The 18,468-nt window shown below is 54.3% G+C and overlaps 3 protein-coding genes across 3 annotated transcripts in view; 2 read left to right on the plus strand and 1 right to left on the minus strand.

The window, feature by feature from the left end:
- Positions 1-4,166, plus strand: part of MAP3K11 (mitogen-activated protein kinase kinase kinase 11) — a 17,279-nt gene extending 13,113 nt beyond the window's left edge. The window contains exons 9-10 of the mRNA XM_006861076.1: positions 2,702-3,088; positions 3,829-4,166. Coding sequence (XP_006861138.1) covers positions 2,702-3,088; positions 3,829-4,166 — 725 coding nt within the window. The remainder of the gene's footprint in view (positions 1-2,701; positions 3,089-3,828) is intronic.
- A 2,296-nt stretch (positions 4,167-6,462) lies between these two features.
- KCNK7 (potassium channel, subfamily K, member 7) lies at positions 6,463-9,545 on the plus strand. Its single transcript, XM_006860922.1, has 3 exons — positions 6,463-6,781; positions 8,683-9,081; positions 9,340-9,545. The coding sequence occupies exons 1-3, from the start codon at positions 6,463-6,465 to the stop codon at positions 9,543-9,545; spliced, it is 924 nt and encodes a 307-aa protein (XP_006860984.1).
- Positions 9,546-10,349: 804 nt separating this feature from the next.
- The window catches only part of EHBP1L1 (EH domain binding protein 1-like 1), a 16,044-nt gene continuing 7,925 nt past the window's right edge, over positions 10,350-18,468 (minus strand). The window contains exons 12-19 of the mRNA XM_006861077.1: positions 17,655-18,284; positions 13,459-13,534; positions 13,270-13,325; positions 13,050-13,173; positions 12,683-12,782; positions 10,771-10,844; positions 10,574-10,688; positions 10,350-10,449 (exon numbers count right to left, since the gene is read on the minus strand). Of these exons, the coding sequence (XP_006861139.1) occupies positions 10,350-10,449; positions 10,574-10,688; positions 10,771-10,844; positions 12,683-12,782; positions 13,050-13,173; positions 13,270-13,325; positions 13,459-13,534; positions 17,655-18,284 (1,275 nt within the window). The remainder of the gene's footprint in view (positions 10,450-10,573; positions 10,689-10,770; positions 10,845-12,682; positions 12,783-13,049; positions 13,174-13,269; positions 13,326-13,458; positions 13,535-17,654; positions 18,285-18,468) is intronic.

The following is an 18,468-nucleotide window of genomic DNA, read 5'->3' on the forward strand; positions in this document are numbered from 1 at the left end:
ATAGGGTTACTATGAGTAAGCATCTCTCTGTCTTAGGGTTACTGTGAGTCAGCATCTCTCCATCTTACAGGGTTACTATGAGTCAGCATCTCTCCGTCTTACAGGATTACTATGAGTCAGCATCTCCGTTTTACAGGGTTACTATGAGTCAGCATCTCTCCGGTTTACAGGATTACTATGAGTCAGCATCTTATAGGGTTACTATGAGTCAGCATCTCTCCATCTTACAGGGTTACTATGAGTCAGCATCAATTTCATGGCCATAGATTTGTTGTCATTTTTGTTTTTGGCAGGGGTGGGGTGGGGGTGGGAAGCTTAATGGGAAGAGTGTGCTAGGCAGAGGAAGAGGAAGCTGCCTGGAGTTCAGGGAGAGAGTTAAGAGCCAGGAGGTCTCAGACCTGAGATGGGGAGAGGGGAGACCTCTCTCGCTGATCCTACAGCCCCAGTACATACATGGTTTAGATAGAAGTTTGTTGTCTGAATGAGTGAATAAAGCTGAAAAGCAGGTAGGAGCCAGCTCAGGAAGGGCCTGGAGGTGGTGGGGAGTTTTTCATTCAGCAGATATCTGTCTCTAGGTTATTTGCATTTTAGAATCCCCACTGACCCTTCAGTGCAGCGGCCAAAGGGATGAGAGGCCAGGAGCAGAGAGCCTGGTTGTGGCTGAGAGGAAGGACTGCAGACCAGGCCCTGGCTTCTAGTAAACACTCGCTTTTTCCAGCTTCGATTTCTTCCGCTCAACACCCAGCCCAGTACTGCATTCCCAGGCAGGCCGACTCCATGCCTGCTAGGAAGAGGGGAAAGGCAGAAGAGGCAAGGCCAGGGATGGCTGTGAGAGCCCAGTTGAGCTTGACTTGTTTCTGGTAGCATAGTAGGTTCTAGAGCCAAGGAGGCAGCTAACAAAATTGGGGCTTTTGGCAAGCCTTACAACACCTTCTATGTCCCCAAAACCAAACCCACTGCTATATGGGGTTTCTGAGGCTTTAAATCTTTATGGGAGCAGACAGCTTCATATCTCTCCTGAGGAGCAGCTGCTGGGTTTGAACTGCTAACCTTGTAGTTAGCAGTCCAGTGCTTATCTTACAGTGCCACCAGGGCTCCTTGTAAACCCACGTTGTTAAGTGCCGTCAAGTCGGCTGACCCATAGCGATCCCAAGGAGCAGTTGATGAGTTTAAACCGCTGACCTTGCAGACCTTTGGGTAGATTAAATTAGTCTGATACACAAACTGAAAAAAGAGTTTCCATCCATCTTCCCCACTTCATCCATCAGGATCCCGTGGCTTTAGCACAGTCTTCATATGCACATATGACACATCCTAGGTTGGACAGCAGGGAGCATTTCATCTCCTTTAGTAAAGGAGCTCTGGTAGCGTAGTGGTTACGAATCAGGCTGTGAACCGTAAGGTCAGCAGTTCGAAACTACCAGCTGCTCCGCAGGAGAAAGATGAGGCTTTCTGCTCCCGTAAAGATTTACAGCCTCGGAAACCCTGTTCAGGGTCGCTATGGGTCGGAACCGACTCAGCGGCACTTAACAACAACAACAACAAGTAAATGATTGGTTACGGTTGAATGTAACCAAAACCTAGAAGATAGTAAAGGTACCAGCTTGGGTGGAAGTTCTGAGGAAGCACCAGAGGCATTTCTCTCTCCCTAAGACCCCCGACAAGAGGGACTGACACTGTGGCCACTACAGTGGGTTCAAACGTAACAGTTGTGAGGATGGTTTGTTGTACGCAAGCTCGCTATGAGTCGGAACTGACTTGACTGCACCTAACAATAAGAGTAATCTTTAAATTGACGGCAGTAAAGCAAAGGATTCTATCTCCTGCTAGGTCAGGAGACTCCCCGCACCTCCTCTCTAATGATGGGTTATCCAGCGCCAGCCCGGCATGGTCTGGAATGGAGTTGGACCCACCTCAGAGGGTGTTGATGTCTTGAAATATAAGAGTCTGGTTGGGAAGAGCCCCGAGGCCTTCCTGCTGCTGTCTGGAGTGAATAGAGCAGTTCTGGCTGTGCCGCCTTAGGGGTGCTCATAACTCTCTGGGCCTGGAAAACCCTAGGATATGTGGATCAGACAACATGAATGTCCTAAATTGGTCAGCCTGGGCTTGGTGCATATAAACTAGCTGTGATCTACATCAAGGCACTGTTCAGCTTCTCAGCGCCTCAGTTTCCTCATCTCTGTACCTCTGTGTATTGAAATGGCCCTGCGCACCCCATATTAGTGCCCAAGGACCAGTGCTGCCCAACCCAGGAGGGAGATGGGTGTGGAGCACTGGACACTGGCCCAGTTAATGGGCAAGTCCTTCTCCTGGGCCTCTGTGGTTGCCAACCTTAGTTCTCTTAGTTCAGAGCCAGCTGGACTGCTGGCTGGCTGTGAAGCCTGCTTTGCCTGACACCCCTCATCACATGTGCATGTATGTATGCAGGGATGCACACATGCACCCTCCCAGGGCTCCAGGCTGAACAGCCCGAGCCCACTCTGTCTGCCAGGCTTTGCTCCTGCAGTGCCCTGGGTGGCATTACTTCCTCCTAACCTCCGTTTTTAGAGATGCGTGTGGTCTGGGAGAAGATCAGTGCCAGGAGAATCGGGTAGTTGCAGAACTCAGCCCTAGTTCCTGGGGTGCTGAGGGGTCCCTAGGACCCTGCCCACAGACACAGCCCCTGAGATGGGAGCCTCACCTGTGTCCATCCCACCTGCAGGGAACCCCCCGAGACCAAACCCAGAGCCTGAAGAGCCTCGGCGCAGCCCAGCAGAACGCAGCGGGGGGAGCAGCAGCTCGGGGACACCCAAGCTCATCCAGCGTGCCCTGCTGCGTGGCACCGCGCTGCTCGCCTCACTGGGCCTGGGCCGGGACCTGCAGCCACCTGGGGGCCCAGGCCGCGAGCGTGGGGAGCCCCCACCTGCGCCCTCCACACCCATGCTGTCCCCCACTGAGCCACCAGCCTCCCCACTCATCCGCTTTTCACCCAAGTCACCTGGTGCACCTGCCTCCCCACTGAGTCCCAATGCCTCCCCGCTGCTCCTGGACCTGGGCACCCCTGCGGACCAGCCGTCTGCCAAGAGCCCCCGGCGAGAGGAGACCCGAGGTGAGTGGCAGACCAGCAGCGAGGCGAGGCTGGGTTACAGACATCTGCTGGATCCCTAACCGGCCCTCAGGATGCTGGGAACTGAGTTCTCATTTCAGTCACCTAGTGGTCAGGGGTGGGGTGGGGCAGGCTGTGCCAACTGTAAGTCAGAGAATAAGAATGATGATGATGGTGGCACACTCTTCCGGGTTGCTAACCTGTGCAGCCGCTGCCCTGAGTGCCTTAGAGAGGTATGGCACCAATGCTGGGGACTGTTGTGAAGTACCGCCTAGTCGGGGTCACCTCATGCTGCTCCACGTGTGCACAGTAGAACTGCTTCATAGGAGGTTTTAGGCTGTTGGCTTTTTTTTTTTTTTTTTTTTTAACCAGGCTTGTTGGCTGAGGTGACTGGGTGGGTTTGAACTGATAACCTTTTGGCTAATATTTGAGGACTTAACCATTTGGAACCCACAGGTTCTCTTCCCTGTGGATTAGGTACTCTTAGTGTACCCATTTTATAGATGAGGAAGTGTAAGGTACAAAGAACTTAAGGGGCAGCGCTGGGACTGTCTGCTCCAAAGGCCTTCCTCTTACCCACTGCCCTATAAATGACTACTTCACAGGGCAAGAGGGCCATGGAATTATAAGTCCAGTATCTCAAATTGTACCGAGAGGAAAACTGAAGGCCAGAGCAGGGGAATGCCTCCTAGGGACACCCAGGGTTAGTGCTGGCTGACCGTGTGCCCCCTCCCCCTTTACAGGACTTACTGTCTCACCCCCACCAGGGATATCACGCTCCGCCCCAGGGACCCCGGGCACTCCACGCTCACCACCCCTGGGCCTCATCAGCCGCCCTCGGCCCTCACCTCTTCGCAGTCGCATTGACCCATGGAGCTTTGTATCTGCTGGGCCACGGCCTTCACCCCTCCCCTCGCCGCAGCCTGCCCCCCGCCGGGCACCCTGGACCTTGTTCCCAGACTCGGACCCCTTCTGGGACTCCCCACCTGCTAACCCGTTCCGGGGAGGCCCCCAGGACTGCAGGGTACAGACCAAAGACATGGGTGCCCAGGCCCCTTGGGCTCCAGAGGCAAGGCCCTGAGTGGACCGGCCACCCTCGCAGGCTCCAGCTGCCGTGGAGGAGCCTACACAGCCTACACTGGAACAGAAACCAGGCAACCTCGGGAGCTGCCTCAGTTTCCCCCAGGAATCCGCTCCCTCAGGGGGCCAGGAACACTACACTGCACAGGAAGCCTTCACACTGGATGGGGGGCCTGGACCCCCGCACACCTGCAACCTGTGGGTTCCCCCAACTTACCTGCCCCACTGGGGCCTCACACTGTACCCAGCTGGTTGAGGGGACCAGAGCTTGTCTCAGGGAATTGCCGAGGGTGGTGCAGGGAGGCAGGGAGGTGCCTTCAGTGTCACCAGCACTTGTGACCAAGTCCTGCTACTGTGGCCCCCGCTCCCAGGATTATTGCCTGGACCCTCCTGGTTCTAGGGGTCATGTGCCTTCCTGCTGCCCTGGCCAGGGCTGGGGCCTTGGCCTCGGGATCCAATGAAGCCAAATAAACTTGTAAGCTGTCTCCCCAAGTGCTGCCTGTCACCTTCCTGGGAGGTAACCAGGGGACTGGACCTATAGCTGAATCCTGGGGTCGTCATGCCCCCAGGAGAACTCTGGCCTAGGCCTAAGCTGGGAGCCTGAGCAGCACATCCCTCTCTGGGGCCCCAGCAATGGCCAAGTGTTTAAGATCTATACACACTCTCCCCCGCTCACAACCACACACCTCACCTGCCTTGTCCCCAGCCAGGGCCTTGCACACCCCACATCGGAGCACCCGCCCGTCTTGCTCAGTGCCATGTTCCCCTGGCCCTTGGGCACTGTGTGTTTTCTGCATGGTCTCTAGGAACAGCTACAACACCACAGGCTTCCCTGGGCTTGCTGTCCTGCTCCGGGCACATCTGACTCTGGAACCCATAGCCCCTCCAGTGACATCTGGGGGTGGATCTTTCTAGACACAACAGGGGTGAGGTCCACCCACCCTTTGGCATGATAACCTGCTCTGTCATGGCTCAACACTGCTAAGGAGCTTCTGCAGACTACAACTCCCACACCATACCCTTGGGCAGGATCCCTCAGTCTCTGGGGCTCAGGCTCTTGAGGGATTCTGGGAGTTGTAGTCTAGACTCCTTTCGCCTTCCCTAACATAATCCTTGGCAGTCAGTTTTACTGTGTCTCACTCAGTGCGCAGCAGGGCCGGGTACCAGGAAGGGTTCTCAGAAAGGTCTGGGCATCGGTCATCCAGGACTGATCCTGCTCCCGGGTCCTTGACTCCTCACCTAACCTTCCTTACCCCAACGGATCCATCCCAAACCCCAGTGCCACTGTTCTGGCTGAGGCCACCATCATTCCCTCCAGGAAGTCTGAGGTCCCCTTGCAGGTCACCCTGGGCCATACTTGTGCTCAAGCCGAGTCCCTAACCCACACTCACCACCCCCTCGATTACCTACAGCTAACACTCCTGTCTTGGTCCCACCCCAATGTAGCTCCTGTCCCCAGGTCTTGTTACACGAGCAGGCGCCTCCACCTGAAATGCTCATTTCCCAGACCTTGCCATAACTAGCCTCTTCTCAACAGCTGAAATGTCTCCTTCTTAGAGGGACTTTCCCAGTGAAGGCTCCCTCCCCAACACAGGAAACTTCCCTTATGGAACTTAAGACAACGGGGAAGTCGTCAGTTGTCAACTTTCTGTCGGGACAGGTTTCTTATGTGAGTGCTACAATGTCTTATTTCTGAGTATCCACAGGAACTTGTTGAATGAATGAATGGGATGCATGTGTGATCATGTGAGTATGTTCTCAAGACACCACTGTGTGATTTTGAGTCAGTTGTTTAATTCCTGGGACCTGGCTACCTGCCCCGAGACAGCTGCCTTCTGCCCCAGCCCACCAACAATGAATTGAATAAATAAACCCAGTCTTGTTTTCAGAAGCTCCAGTAGTGCCTTGGTTAAAGAGCTCATCTGCTAACAAAAACATACGTGGTTCTAACTCACCAACTGCTCCCTCTGAGTGAGAAAGATGATGCAGCCTTGGAAACCCTATGGGACTGTTCTCCTCTGTCCTGAATGGTTGCTATGAATTAGAATTAACTTGATGGCAGTGGATTTGGTTTGGGTTTACTTCTGCACCCTAGATTAGGAGGAGTGATTCACCTGCAAGCCTGAGCAGCCTCCTCTTCCCATTCACACCACTTCATCCCAGACTTCCGTCTCTCTTCAGCCCCATGCAACTCCTCCCAGCCCCAGCCTGCCCAGCCCCTCCCACGCCTCTGAGGTGAAGCCACAGCGACTACAGCACCCTAGGCTCCTCCAGCACCCTAGACTCCGCAGCACACAATGGGAGGTCTGAGGCCCTGGGCCAGATATGCTCTCCTGCTTGTAGGTCACCTGCTGGCCTTGAGTCTGGGGGCAGCTGTGCTCCAAGCCCTGGAGCGCCTTCCAGCACACAAGCTCCAAGCTAAGCTCAGAGCTGAAGTGGCTGCTTTCCAAGCCGAGTATGGGGCCTGCCTGCCACCCAGAGCCCTGGAAGGGCTGCTGGGCACCGCCCTGGCAGCCCAGGCCCAAGGGGTCTCCAGCCTGGGAAACAGCTCGGAGGCCAGGAAGTGGGACCTGCCCTCAGCCCTGCTCTTCACAGCCGGAATCCTCACCACCACGGGTAGGCAGGAGGGGACTCCTGGGACCCTGGAGGCGCAGTCCTCTCCCCAGCCCCCAGATACCTGACAGAGCCCAAGCCCTATCAGGCCTGACATCACAGCTCCAGCTCCTCACACCAACGCGCCCCAACTGGTACCTCTACTTCATCTGCCAGGAGGGGTGTGGCCTGCCCAGCTCCATCCCCAGGAGAGATGCCCAGACCCCACAGGGCTGAGGTGAGGTAGGGAACACATACAGTGGGGTGGAGTATACAAGAGCCCTGGTAAAGAACTTGATTGCTAACTGAAAGGGAGGTGGTTTGAACCCAGCAGCCACTCTGCGGAACATAGATGTGACAGTCTGCTTCCTTGAAGATTGACAGTCTTGTAAACCCAACATGATCCTCAGGCCTATGGCGTGCTATGAGTCACAATCAACTCCAAGGCAGTGGATTTCGGGTTTTGGTTTGGGGGAGAGAACAAAGCAGGACCACCGACTCGGGAAGGGATATGAGAAAAGGCTTCTGAGACAGTTAGTGACTGATGAGCTCTTAGCCAAGGTAACAGGGCACAGTGCTAGGTGAGGAAGGAGTTCCCAGCAGAGGAATTTCAAGTGCAAAGGCCCTGACAAATGAAGCAAGGGGACCCAGAGTCCTGATGATGTGGGTCATTCAAATGTCTAAATACTTTTTGAATTGAAGTCTTATATCCAAATTCTTTTGAAAAATCAGGAAACCTATAGGCACTGAGAAGGAGTCCTGGTGTGGTGCTGTGGGCTAATGTGTCAGACTGCAAAGTCGTTTGAACTGCAAGGTCGGTGATTCAAGCTCACCAGCTGCTCCTTGGAAACCTTATACAGGGTCACTATGGGTTGAATTCAACTCAATGTCACTAACAACATACGCACTGAAGGAGCTCCGGTAGAGTAGTGGTTACGAGTTAGGCTGCTAATCTCAAGGTCAGCAATTTTAAAATACCAGCTGTTCCGCAGGAGAAAGATGAGGCTTTCTGCTCCCATAAAGATTTACAGCGTCGGAAACCCTATACAGGGTCTCTATGAGTCAGAACCAGCTCTACAGGACATCACTACCACCACCAGCCACAGTCACTGAGCAACAATCCCCACAAGCAATACATTCGCTGGAGCGGAAAAGGGTCTGCCCCTTGGGACAGAGCATAAACTCTTTAGTCTGTTCCAGTCCCACCAACCGTATTGTCTCACGCTTGGCTCCTGTAGATTTGAGTTTGCAACCTCTGGATTAGTGGGGTCCTGCTCTCCCACCTTTGCAGGTGCTTTTTCAGTCTTGAATGCCCTACTTTGCAGCCATTTATGTCAGCTGTCATGATTGAGTTCCTGCCAGTACTCACACCAAAAGGCACGGCCTGGGTACAAAGGAGTCTAGGTGGCATAATGGTGCAATCAACTGACATGAGATTGTAGTGTTGGCAATGTTATGGGGCAGGTCTCCTCTGTCCTACACAGTCCTTAGGGGTTAGAAGTGACTCAACAGTAATGGATTTGGAGTTTGGGACCCACTTCGATTCCAGCACAAGGAATGGCCCCAAGAGGGACTCAATACCCGCTTGGAGAATTAAAAAGTGGGTGGAAGAATCGAGGAATTTGGCAGAAAGTCAGGTGTCCACTGGGGGAAGGACAACAGCTCTCAGAATCCTTCCAGCTCCCAGAGGCCTGAAGAAATTGTCTCCTTTTATCCTTTTATTTTCCAGAAAAGAACAGCGACCCAGAGTTTAGTGAACTTGCCCCAAGGTCCCTCAGTGAATGAGACCCAACTGAATAGAACAGGAACCTAGTTGGCTCCTGCAACACCTGCCACCAAAGGGTGGGGTTCTGCAAGAGACGTTGGGGGGGTCGGGGGTCTTGAGAGTATCCCACTCAAGAGCTCACCCTTGCTCTCTCCTCCAGGTTACGGCAGCACGGTCCCACTGTCGTGGGGTGGCAAGGTCTTCTGTATGGTTTATGCCACCCTGGGATTGCCAGCCTCGCTAGCCCTTGTGGCAGTTCTGCGCCACTACCTGCTGCCTTCACTCAGTCGCCCAGTGGCTTGGGCAGCGGCTATCTGGCAGTGGACACCAGCACGAGCTGCGCTGCTACAAGCTGCTGGGCTGGGCCTGCTGGTAGGTGGCGTCTTCATGCTGTTGCCAGCGCTGGTGCTATGGCGGCTACAGGGCGACGGCAGCCTGATGGGGGCGATCTACTTCTGCTTCGACTCGCTCAGCACCGTGGGCTTTGGGGAACTGCTGCCGGGCCATGGCCGCGGCCTGCATCCAGCAATCTACCATCTCGGTCAGCTAGCTCTTCTAGGTGAGTTCAGCAGCCAAAGAGCACGTGAGGAAGGGGGCGGAGCCTGGACTACAATTCCCAGCAAACAGTGGGGGTAGGGCCGAGGGATACTGCCCTAGGGGGTATGGGAGTTGCAGTTCCTAGAATACTTTCGCATTCCACCCCCCCCCCCCCCCCCCCCCCCAGTCTGTGTCTAGTTTAAGCGACTCCCTGTGTGCGGGAGGTGGGCACAGAGCTACGTAAGGCCCCAAGTGCCGCCTGGCCACCTCTCCTCTCCAGGTTATATGCTCCTGGGGCTACTGGCCATGCTACTGGCTGTGGAGACCTTCGTGGAGCTCCCACAAGTCCGTGCCATCGTGAGGTTCTTTGAGCCCAGTGGCCCTTTGATTGCTGAGGACCAAGGTGGCATCATAGGGCAGGATGAACTGGCTCTGCACACCGTACCTCCCGTGGCTCCGGCCCCAGAGCAAGCTCAGGCTTGCTGACAGGTGTCAGGTAGCTCAACTCCTTTAAGGTGGAGGAGCAGAGAGGTTTCACTGTTAAACAGGTGGGGGAAGCTTCAGGAGATGGGGAAATATGGTTGTTGTGATGACCTCAGAGAATACGGTGTTGGTGTTCATAGAATAATAAAATGGGCAACAACTTCGATTGTTAATTTATCTCTTCTTTCGAAATGGGATTCCCTACAGCTATTAACAACACAGTTACGCCCCTCCACCCCTCCCTCTCCCATCTTTCTCCCTAGGCCAAGGTCCCGCCTCAGCTGAGTTTGGGACCTTCACAGCCCCTTGTGGGATCTGAAACAGCCTTGTCCGCCTAAGCCCCACCCTCTGCTGTCCATTGAAAGCTCGAGGTGGCCAGAGAGAGAGCCATGCTGGTGTCTCCTCTAACTTTATTGCTCCAAGGAACAGTAAGCAGAATGGAGGGACAGTCCACGACCTAGTCCTCGCCCCGCAGCTGATCAACGGGCTTTGCCATCGAGGAGGAATCAGCGGGACGTTCCTGGGAACCCCTAACACTCCCAGAGAACACACGCACACACACTCACACGGACAAATAAATAGGGCCCGGCAGTGCAGCCGCCCCGCGCTCCCGCCCGCCCGTCAGGCCCACGGTCCGTCCACTGCTTCCCGTTTAAGACGACAGCGGCCCCTAGCGGCCGCACTGCCTCCGGGCGTCCCAGTCCTCGGAGCGTAGGCCCGGGCAACCAGGGCCTGACCAGTCGTGAGCAGAGTGGGCCGAGAGAGGGCAGATGGTGGCCGAGGCTGGGGCCTCCCAGGCCAACGGGTTCAGCTCAGTGAGCAGCGGTCACGACGGTTCAGCTGTCGGCTCACCTTGCGGCGTCGCTGCTCCAGCCCGCGCTCCAGGCGCTCGTCCTCCTCCAGAGCGCTGGGAGAAAACGGGTTAGACTCAGCCCTGGTGTCCGGGCCCGCTCAGGGGGTTGGGAGCCCCAAGACTCTCCCCAGCACCCAGTGCGGCCCTGGCCCTGGCCCTGTCCCCGACTTAGACTTACATCCGCTCCTTGTGATCCAGGTCCCGGACCAGCTCATCACGCTGGTTCACCAGGGACACCAGCTCCTCTAGCAAGAGCTGCTCCCGGTGTTGCTGCGCAGCCGTTTTCAGCCAGTCTGAGGGCGGAGGAGGCTGAGGGTCAGGAGGTCGGGCCCCTGCCGGGTGGTCGGCCCCCGCTCCTCCAACCCTGTCCACTACCTTCGATAGCCAGCATGGCCCTCAGCTCTCGGCTCAGCAGCTCAAACCTCCGCTCCAGGTCCTGTTCCTCGATGCTGAGGGTGGGCACGGAAGTGAGTGTCAGATTAGGGAAAGGGGTTGGGGAGGGAGTGTCCAGGGCTCTGACCCCACCCCACCTCCCCACGTTTTCTGCCAGACCCCTGCCTGCCCATCTCTTGTTCTAATGGTTCTCCAGTGGCTGGATACTTATATGTGCTCCCCTTCAACTTTTTTAAAAATAAGAAACCAGTCAACAGGAATATATGGCTGAACATTATTTAACAATAAGCATTTGACTGAAATTATTCTAACAAACGATGGAAAGTAGAAAAGGGAAGCAAAACTGCCTACGCTATGTGGGACTACAAAAAACAATGATCCTGGAAAGTTGCTTCTGACCCCACTGGGGGGACCAGCTCAGATCACCCTGTTCCTTACTGTAAGGAACACGGTGAAACTGGGAGACTCAGCCACAGTTTGCTCTGGGTCTCAGTTTTCTCATTAGTAAAAACAATACCAACTCAAGAGATGTATCCTCTATACAGGAAGGAGTCTTGCTGTGGCACGGTGGGATAAGCACTAGACTGCTGCTAACCACAAGGTCAGTGATTCAAACCCACCAGCTCTCCTGGGAAATGGTATACAGGGTAGTTATGAGTCAGGGCACTTAACAATAGGACACAAAACAAAACAAAACAAACGGAAGTTCCCAAACTACGAAATATTTGAGTTACCACAAACTGCACTTACTTAGGACTGTGTACAGTTTGATACATCTTATCATTAGTAATTGTTGTTGTTGTGAAGTACTTTGGAGCCTGTTCGAACACATGGCAATCCCATAGGGTTTCTGAGGAGTGGCTAGTGGGCTTGAACCACCAACCTTGCGGTTAACACGCCAGTGCTTATCTAGCACCATACCAGGACTTCATTAGTAATATGCATGTATTAAAATATCACTGTAAGTTTATGCATACTGTTTCCAACCCCCCAATGACAAATAAAGATCAGATTTATAAAGACACTCATAATAAACCAAACCGAGAACCAAACTCACAACCTTTGAGTTACAGAGACCCTTTATAGGGTTTCTGTTGTTAAGTGCCGTCGAGTCGGTTCCGACCCATAGCGACCCTGTACAGGGTTTCCGAGGGTGTAAATCTTTACGGGAGTAGAAAGCCTTATCTTTCTCCCGCGGAGCAGCTGGTAGTTTCGAACCGCTGACCTTAGGGTTTGCAGCCCGATTCGTAACCACTACGCTACCAGAGCTCCCTTATAGGGTGGCCTGTAAAATTTTAGGGAAGCAAGAAAGTCTCATAATTCTCCCCAGAAGCGGTTGGTGTGTTTGAGCTGCCAACCTTGCAGTTAGAAGTCTAGTGTTTACCCTATAGTGTCACCATTGTTTAGTGATGTCAAGTCAATTCTGACTCAATAGTGACACTGTTTAGGGTTTCCGAGGCTTTACATCTTTGCAGGAGCAGAAAGCCTCATCTTTCTCCCGCAGAGCGGCTGGTGGGCTTGAACCACGGATCTTGTGGTTCACAGTCCAGTGCTTATTGTATGGAGACACCACATTCCCTTTCTGATAATAAAAGACAATAATAATGAAAACTTAAAAAAAAAAAAAAAAGAGGTATTCAATTTACATCAGAACCGATTTAACAATGAAATCTTCATAATGGAACCCCCTTATAAAGCGGGGACTAACTGTAATAAAATGGATGAGCAATTAAAAAATATGTATTTGTAGTGAAAGTAAAGCAGTGAAGAGCTCTAGCCACCGTAGCCAAGACTTTGCCTAGCTCTGCGGTTCCTCAACCCGCGGAGGCTATTTGAGGGCGTGGGGAGGGACGGGGCGGGGCCTGACCCTGGCCTGGGATAGGCTAACACTCACAGCAGCTGCAGCTGGTCCTGCCTCCGGATGAGCGCATTCTTCTTGTTAACCAGTGTGAACCACTCCTGGATCAGCATCTCCTCCTGCAGCTTGTTGGCACCTGAACAGGGCCATGGTGGTCACCAGGCCTGCCACCCAACCCTGCTGTCAGGGGTTGGGGAGGAGGCTTGCCCCTTTGTGGTCACCCAGAAGCCAGAGCTGAGGGGCTGTGTGTCTCCAGCAAAGCTCGTTTCCTGTTCAGGGCTCAGAGTGTCAAACTATAAACTGGGGTCCATGCCCCAGCTGAGCCTCCCAAGGTCAGGATGAGCTGCCCAAGGCTGGGCAGATCTGGTGGCTCCCAGTGGCTAGTGTGCCCACCCTTCCCCACCTGACTCCATTAGGCTCCTCAGCTGAGTCTCCACCTCGGCCGCCCGCCCATCGATCTGCCTCTGCTCTTGTTCCAGGGCCTGCAGCTCTGCACACACGTACTGACTTGTGTCCTGGAAACGTTGCTGGGGTGGGATGGGAGGTGGGGAGAGGGTGGACTCAGCCTAGGCCCCCTTAGAAAGGGCCCGCATGTCCACTCCACCCATCTCAGCCCTCCTTACCAGCCCAGCCTCCTCCCCTGGGCTTGAAGGTGGTTCCTCTAATGGGGGTCTCCCACCTGAAAACAGAGACCAGGCTAAGATACCCACCAGCTGACACCTACCCTAAGAGGTCTCCAGCTGTAGACTGTGAACAGCCTGAGCTGAGCTGGGTCCCCCTGGCCCCCCGACTCCCCTTCCAATGTTACTCACCAGGAGGTGGTTGCTGCCCTGTAGCTGGGTCTGGGTCTGGGTCTGGGGTGGGGATGGGGTCAGGGCTTGAGCCTCCCTGTGAAGAAAGGGGCTGATGAGGCTGGGAGGGGTCCTCTAACAGTCCCTGCTCTGGGGTCAGCCTCATTCCTAGGCCTGTCTGCCCAGCTGCATCTCCAGTATGGCATGCAGAAGTGCCTCCCGGGTCTCAGCTCCACCCTTCCCAGCCCTATGGTGCTGGGCAGTCCACTCTTCCTTCCTGGCACTGGGCAATAACCCTGGCCTCACTCTCATGAGAGTTGGGATAAAAGGTTATGAAGGGGAAGGCCCCCTCCTCCACAGAGCCCCCGCTGGCCACTTCTGACTCCTGTCACCATGTGAGGTCTGGCCTCTAGACTATAGCATCCTATGTCAGTACCTCCACCTCTTGACTGGAAGGGGGTGCCCTCTGGCTTTATCACTTCCCACATTTGGTAGCTTGTCTGTCCTCTTCACTCAGCTCAGGTTTGGACCTGGTTTGGGTGAAAGAGCTGGACTGCTCCCAGATGTCCTCACCCTTGGTGACCTGCCGGGGCCCCATCTGCCCTGAGGAGCCCCAACTTTAGACCCAATTGACACCCTGGCTTTCCTTGGAAGGTCCTGCTCTGGCCACTCTTCTGGCAGGTCACAGGATGGGGAGAAGGGTGGCACCACCCCACTGTCCCCTCAACTCTACACCTTTCTGAGACAGTCCTGGACATCCTCAGCTCAGGGGCCATCTTCTCCTGCTTGAGAAAGCTGACTCCACCCTCATACAACAACTGAGGCATCTTCCTAAACCTTCACCCCTCTCTCCATAGCCCCTAAATCAGGTGCCAAGGCCTATTGGCTGTTCCAGTCCCAACTCTCCTCCAAACCCCACTTGGCCACCACCCTCTGGCCACGGTGGTGGACTCTCAGTTCCCTAAAGAGCTTCCTCAGCCTGGAGTCAGCCTCCATCTTGGGTTGCTTGACCTTGATGACTCAGCTTGGTCCACCTCCTCCAGGGGCCCCTTTGGGCTCCCATTCCTTTCTATGCCTCGCTCCCTAACCTTCCTATCACCTGAAGCCCCCCAGGTCCCATGACCTCCTGGGCCCCGAATCACATTTCCAACCCCTCCTCAACACATGGCTGTTGGTTACATGTGTCTCCCAAATCAGAGATGGGCCATTCAGACAGGGCTGAGCCCAGATTATGTGCTCAGGTAATACCTAGGTCAGCGGTTCAAACTCACCAGCCTTGAAAACCCTATACAGGGTCACTATGAGTCAGAACAGACTCCACAGCACTTATCAGCAGCAACACCATCTAGATACCCTTGTGATGCGGTGCTTAGATGCCAAATGCTGAGTGCAAGGTTGGCAGTTTGGTCAAGCAATCATTTCTCAGGAGAAATATGTGGCAGTCTGCTTCTGTAAAAATTGTAAGTACTCTGGAGTCGGTTCCAACTCATAGCAACCCTGCACAGGGTTTCTGAGGTTGTAAATCTTTAGGGGAACAGAAAGCCTAATTTTTCTCCCATGGAATGGCTGGTAGTTTCGAACTGCTGACCTTGAGGTTGGCAGCCCAATTCATAACCACTACACTAGCCTTGGAAATCCTATGTGGCAGTTCTATTCTGTCCTATAGGGTCCCTATAAGTCAGAATCAACTCAACGGCACCCAACAACATTAAGCACTTATGTATCGGGCGCTCTCCAAAGCACTTTATACTCTCCAAAGCACTTTATACGTATTGACTCCTGTGGTTCTCGCAACAAGCCCGTGTGGCAAGGACCATCACCATCCATACTTTACAGAGGAAACTGACAGTCAGAGAGGGAGACTGGGGCTCAGAAGTGAGGCTCAGAATGGAAAACTAACCCACAAGTCTGTTCTTAAGCTTCACCACCAATTTGCTAAATGCCTCTGGCTGGGTCACACCCTCTGGGCCTCTGTGTTCTTGTATGTAAAATGGGGAGAAATCCCAGTCTTGTGTAACTTAGGGTCTGCAGGGCCCCCAAAAGGCATCTAGGGGAACACACAGCTCCTATTTTTTGATAGCGCTCAGAAGTGGCCTCAGGGTGGTGGCGGTGGTTGTATGTCACCGAGGAGTCAGTTCTGACACACAGTGACCCTGTATTGGGCTCTTAGGCTGTGAATCTTTAGGGAGCAGAAAGCTCTATCTTTCTCCCAGGGAGTGGCTCATAGATTCAAACCGCTGATCTTGTGGTTAACAGCTCAGCTCTTAACCCACTACACTGCCAGGACCTCTTAGTGGCCTCAATACCACCCTGCAAAGGGTTTCCACACGATCACGTCTCAGACTCAGGAGAGCACACAGGAAGATTAAGGGGCTTGCCCAGAGGCGCAGAGCCCAACAAATGGTGTGGGGCCCAGTACAGGGTGCCACTTAAGAACTCAGGCTCTGAACCTGTGTTCCCATCCCACCTCCCTGCGTTGCAACATTCCCATCTGGTAAACTGGAAAGGGGTCTTTGGGGTAAGCCAGGCACACAGAAAGCCCCAAGTGCTGTCAGCAGGCAGAGGCAGGAAAGTAAAGAAATTCCAAGCTCAGCAGAATGAGCTTAGTCACCCCCAGCCTTGCTGAGAATCCCTACTAATGCTTCCTCCTATCTGACCCAAATTCCTCTTGTATACCTTCTGGGTGGCCCCTCCTCTAGGAAGCCTTCCGGGGCCACTCACTCTAGAGGCATCTCATCTTTCCCCTGGCATAGCTATAGCCCCACCACACCTTTTGAGTGCCTGACCTCATCTCCCTCCAGGATTCTGGAGTTCTTAAGGGCAAGGCCAGGCGCACCACGTCCCAAGACATGCACGAGGGATAGAAAAAGAAGGAAGATTCCCCTCCAGCCCCAAGGGTGGAATATCTTCTGTGGGACAAGGGTCAGAAGAGAACCTAACTTGGAAGGACCATATGCTAGGCCTTAGGCCCCAAAAGGTGGAAGATGCAATCACCCCTTTAAGAGTTAAAGAATCACTAACACATCTTAATGGGGCTGCGCCAGAGGCCAAGAGCAGGGCTAGCTGTGTCCCGTGATCTCTGTCTCTCATTCACAGACTCAACCCTGAGCCTCTGATCCTGGTATTCAAGGCTCTTGCTCTCCCAGCTACCCCACCTCCCTCGCAGGAGAAGAGTGGCAGTTCCTGAAGTAAAGCCTGAGACTGCCTGGTTTTTCCACCTGAGCACCCAGATTCACCAAACTCACTGCCATCTAGCCGATTCCAACTTATGGCGATGCTGTATAGGATTTCTGAGGGTGTAACTCTCTGAGAGCAGAAAACTTCATCTTTCTCTTGAGGAGCGGCTGCTGAGTTTGCACTGCTGACCTTGTGGTTAGCAATCCAGCGCTTATCCTCAGCGCCACCAGGGCTCCACTCGAGAACAGCCCGCTCCTATTTCTCACTTGACAAAACTTGCCTACCATATTGCTTTAAAAAAAAATGGCTGCTTCTCCTGGGAAACCTTTCCTAACTCATGCCTGCATTCCCTCCAATGCAGAGCCAGCGCTGGACAGCAGAAGTCTTGGGAAGAGGTCTGACAAAGGTGCCTCACTATTGTAGGCAGAATGATGCAGTGGGTGGAATCCCAGCTCAAAAACGTGTGTGGACTTCATTCCTGGGAGTCCTTGAGCTCCTCTCAACTTCACTGAGACACCCCCTCTCAGTCCAGGGATGCCTCCACCCCCAGGGAGGCTCTGGCCTGAAATCTGAAGGGATGGGGGATGCAGACCCTAGCAGAACTCCAATCTCCCACCTCCCATTATGGGAAGAGAAGAAAATGGTCTCCAGCATCTGGGGTTACAGATAAAAGTGGGAGCTGGTTGGAGTTGAGAAGTTCTGCAGAACCACCTATGAGTATAGAAACTCAGCACCCAGCTGATGGGGTGGGGTGGGTGCTGGCTGGCCCAAACTTAGTATAAAGTTCACAAGGCACACTGTGCTGAGTGCTGACAACCTCCACCAGTCTCTAGCAAGTTCCCCAGGGATGCCAAGCTTTCTAAACCATCTGCCTGCATCTCAGGGCTTGCAGCGGAGCAGGGACCCTGCAGTTGTTGGGGGCCTGGCAGTCTTGCTAGCATATGGCCCCTGCTTACCTCTCAGCATCAGAAAAGAGTCCCCACCCAGAGTCAGCATTGCCCTCAGCCCCTCAGGGCCCAGTGACGACCCCAGGGACTCACCACAGCCCCAAGGTCTGGCTCATCCACGGAGAAAGAGTTGCTGTTCCGTAGCCGAGAACGCCTCTTCTTCAGCAGGTCAGCGTCACGCACATGGGAGAAGGAGCCATGTGCACGCGGTGGGGGTACAGGCCCAGCCTCCCCATTCACTGATGACCGTCGCAGCCTCACGCCGCCACTCCCACTGCTTCCACCACCTCCACCACTGCCAGATGGCCCATTCACCAGCCCCCCTGCTGGGGGCAGGGGCAACTGGGCTCCAGGGTCATCAGCTGGCGTCTCCGCCACGCGCCTCTCCTGGGAGGCCTCAGCACCATGGTCCTTGACAGCTGCCTCAGAGAACAGCACATCTGCCCGGGTCCCCACCTCCCGAGGCCCCGAGGCGCCATGCCCAAGCAGCCGCTGCGCCAGGTCACTGGTGTCCAGGTTGTCCGGCAGGCCACTGCCCACTCGGTATGTGCCTGCGCCGCCGCCGCCCTCCAACTGTACCAGCTGCAGCTCCTGCCCAGTGCAGAAGGCACGGATCTGACACAGGTAAGTCATGACGATGAGCTTGTCCGGCACCGACAGCAGTACCATGTCTGCTGGCTCCAGCAATCGGGACACACCCAGGGCCGCGAAGCCATCAAAAGCCTAGGAAAGGTGTGGGTCAGCGGCAACAGGTCTCCAGATTCTCACACCTCTAGGGTAGCCTAGGGAAGCCACCACCTCCCATTAGGTGATCCCTAGCAATAGGCCACCCCTCTCATTTTCTAGCAATGTTTTTGAAATGGTCTTGGAAAAATCTGCTTTAAAACAAAAAATAAACAAAAACAAA

Source organism: Chrysochloris asiatica, unplaced genomic scaffold (genome assembly GCF_000296735.1).
Source record: "Chrysochloris asiatica unplaced genomic scaffold, ChrAsi1.0 scaffold00040, whole genome shotgun sequence".
Taxonomy (NCBI): domain Eukaryota; kingdom Metazoa; phylum Chordata; class Mammalia; order Afrosoricida; family Chrysochloridae; genus Chrysochloris; species Chrysochloris asiatica.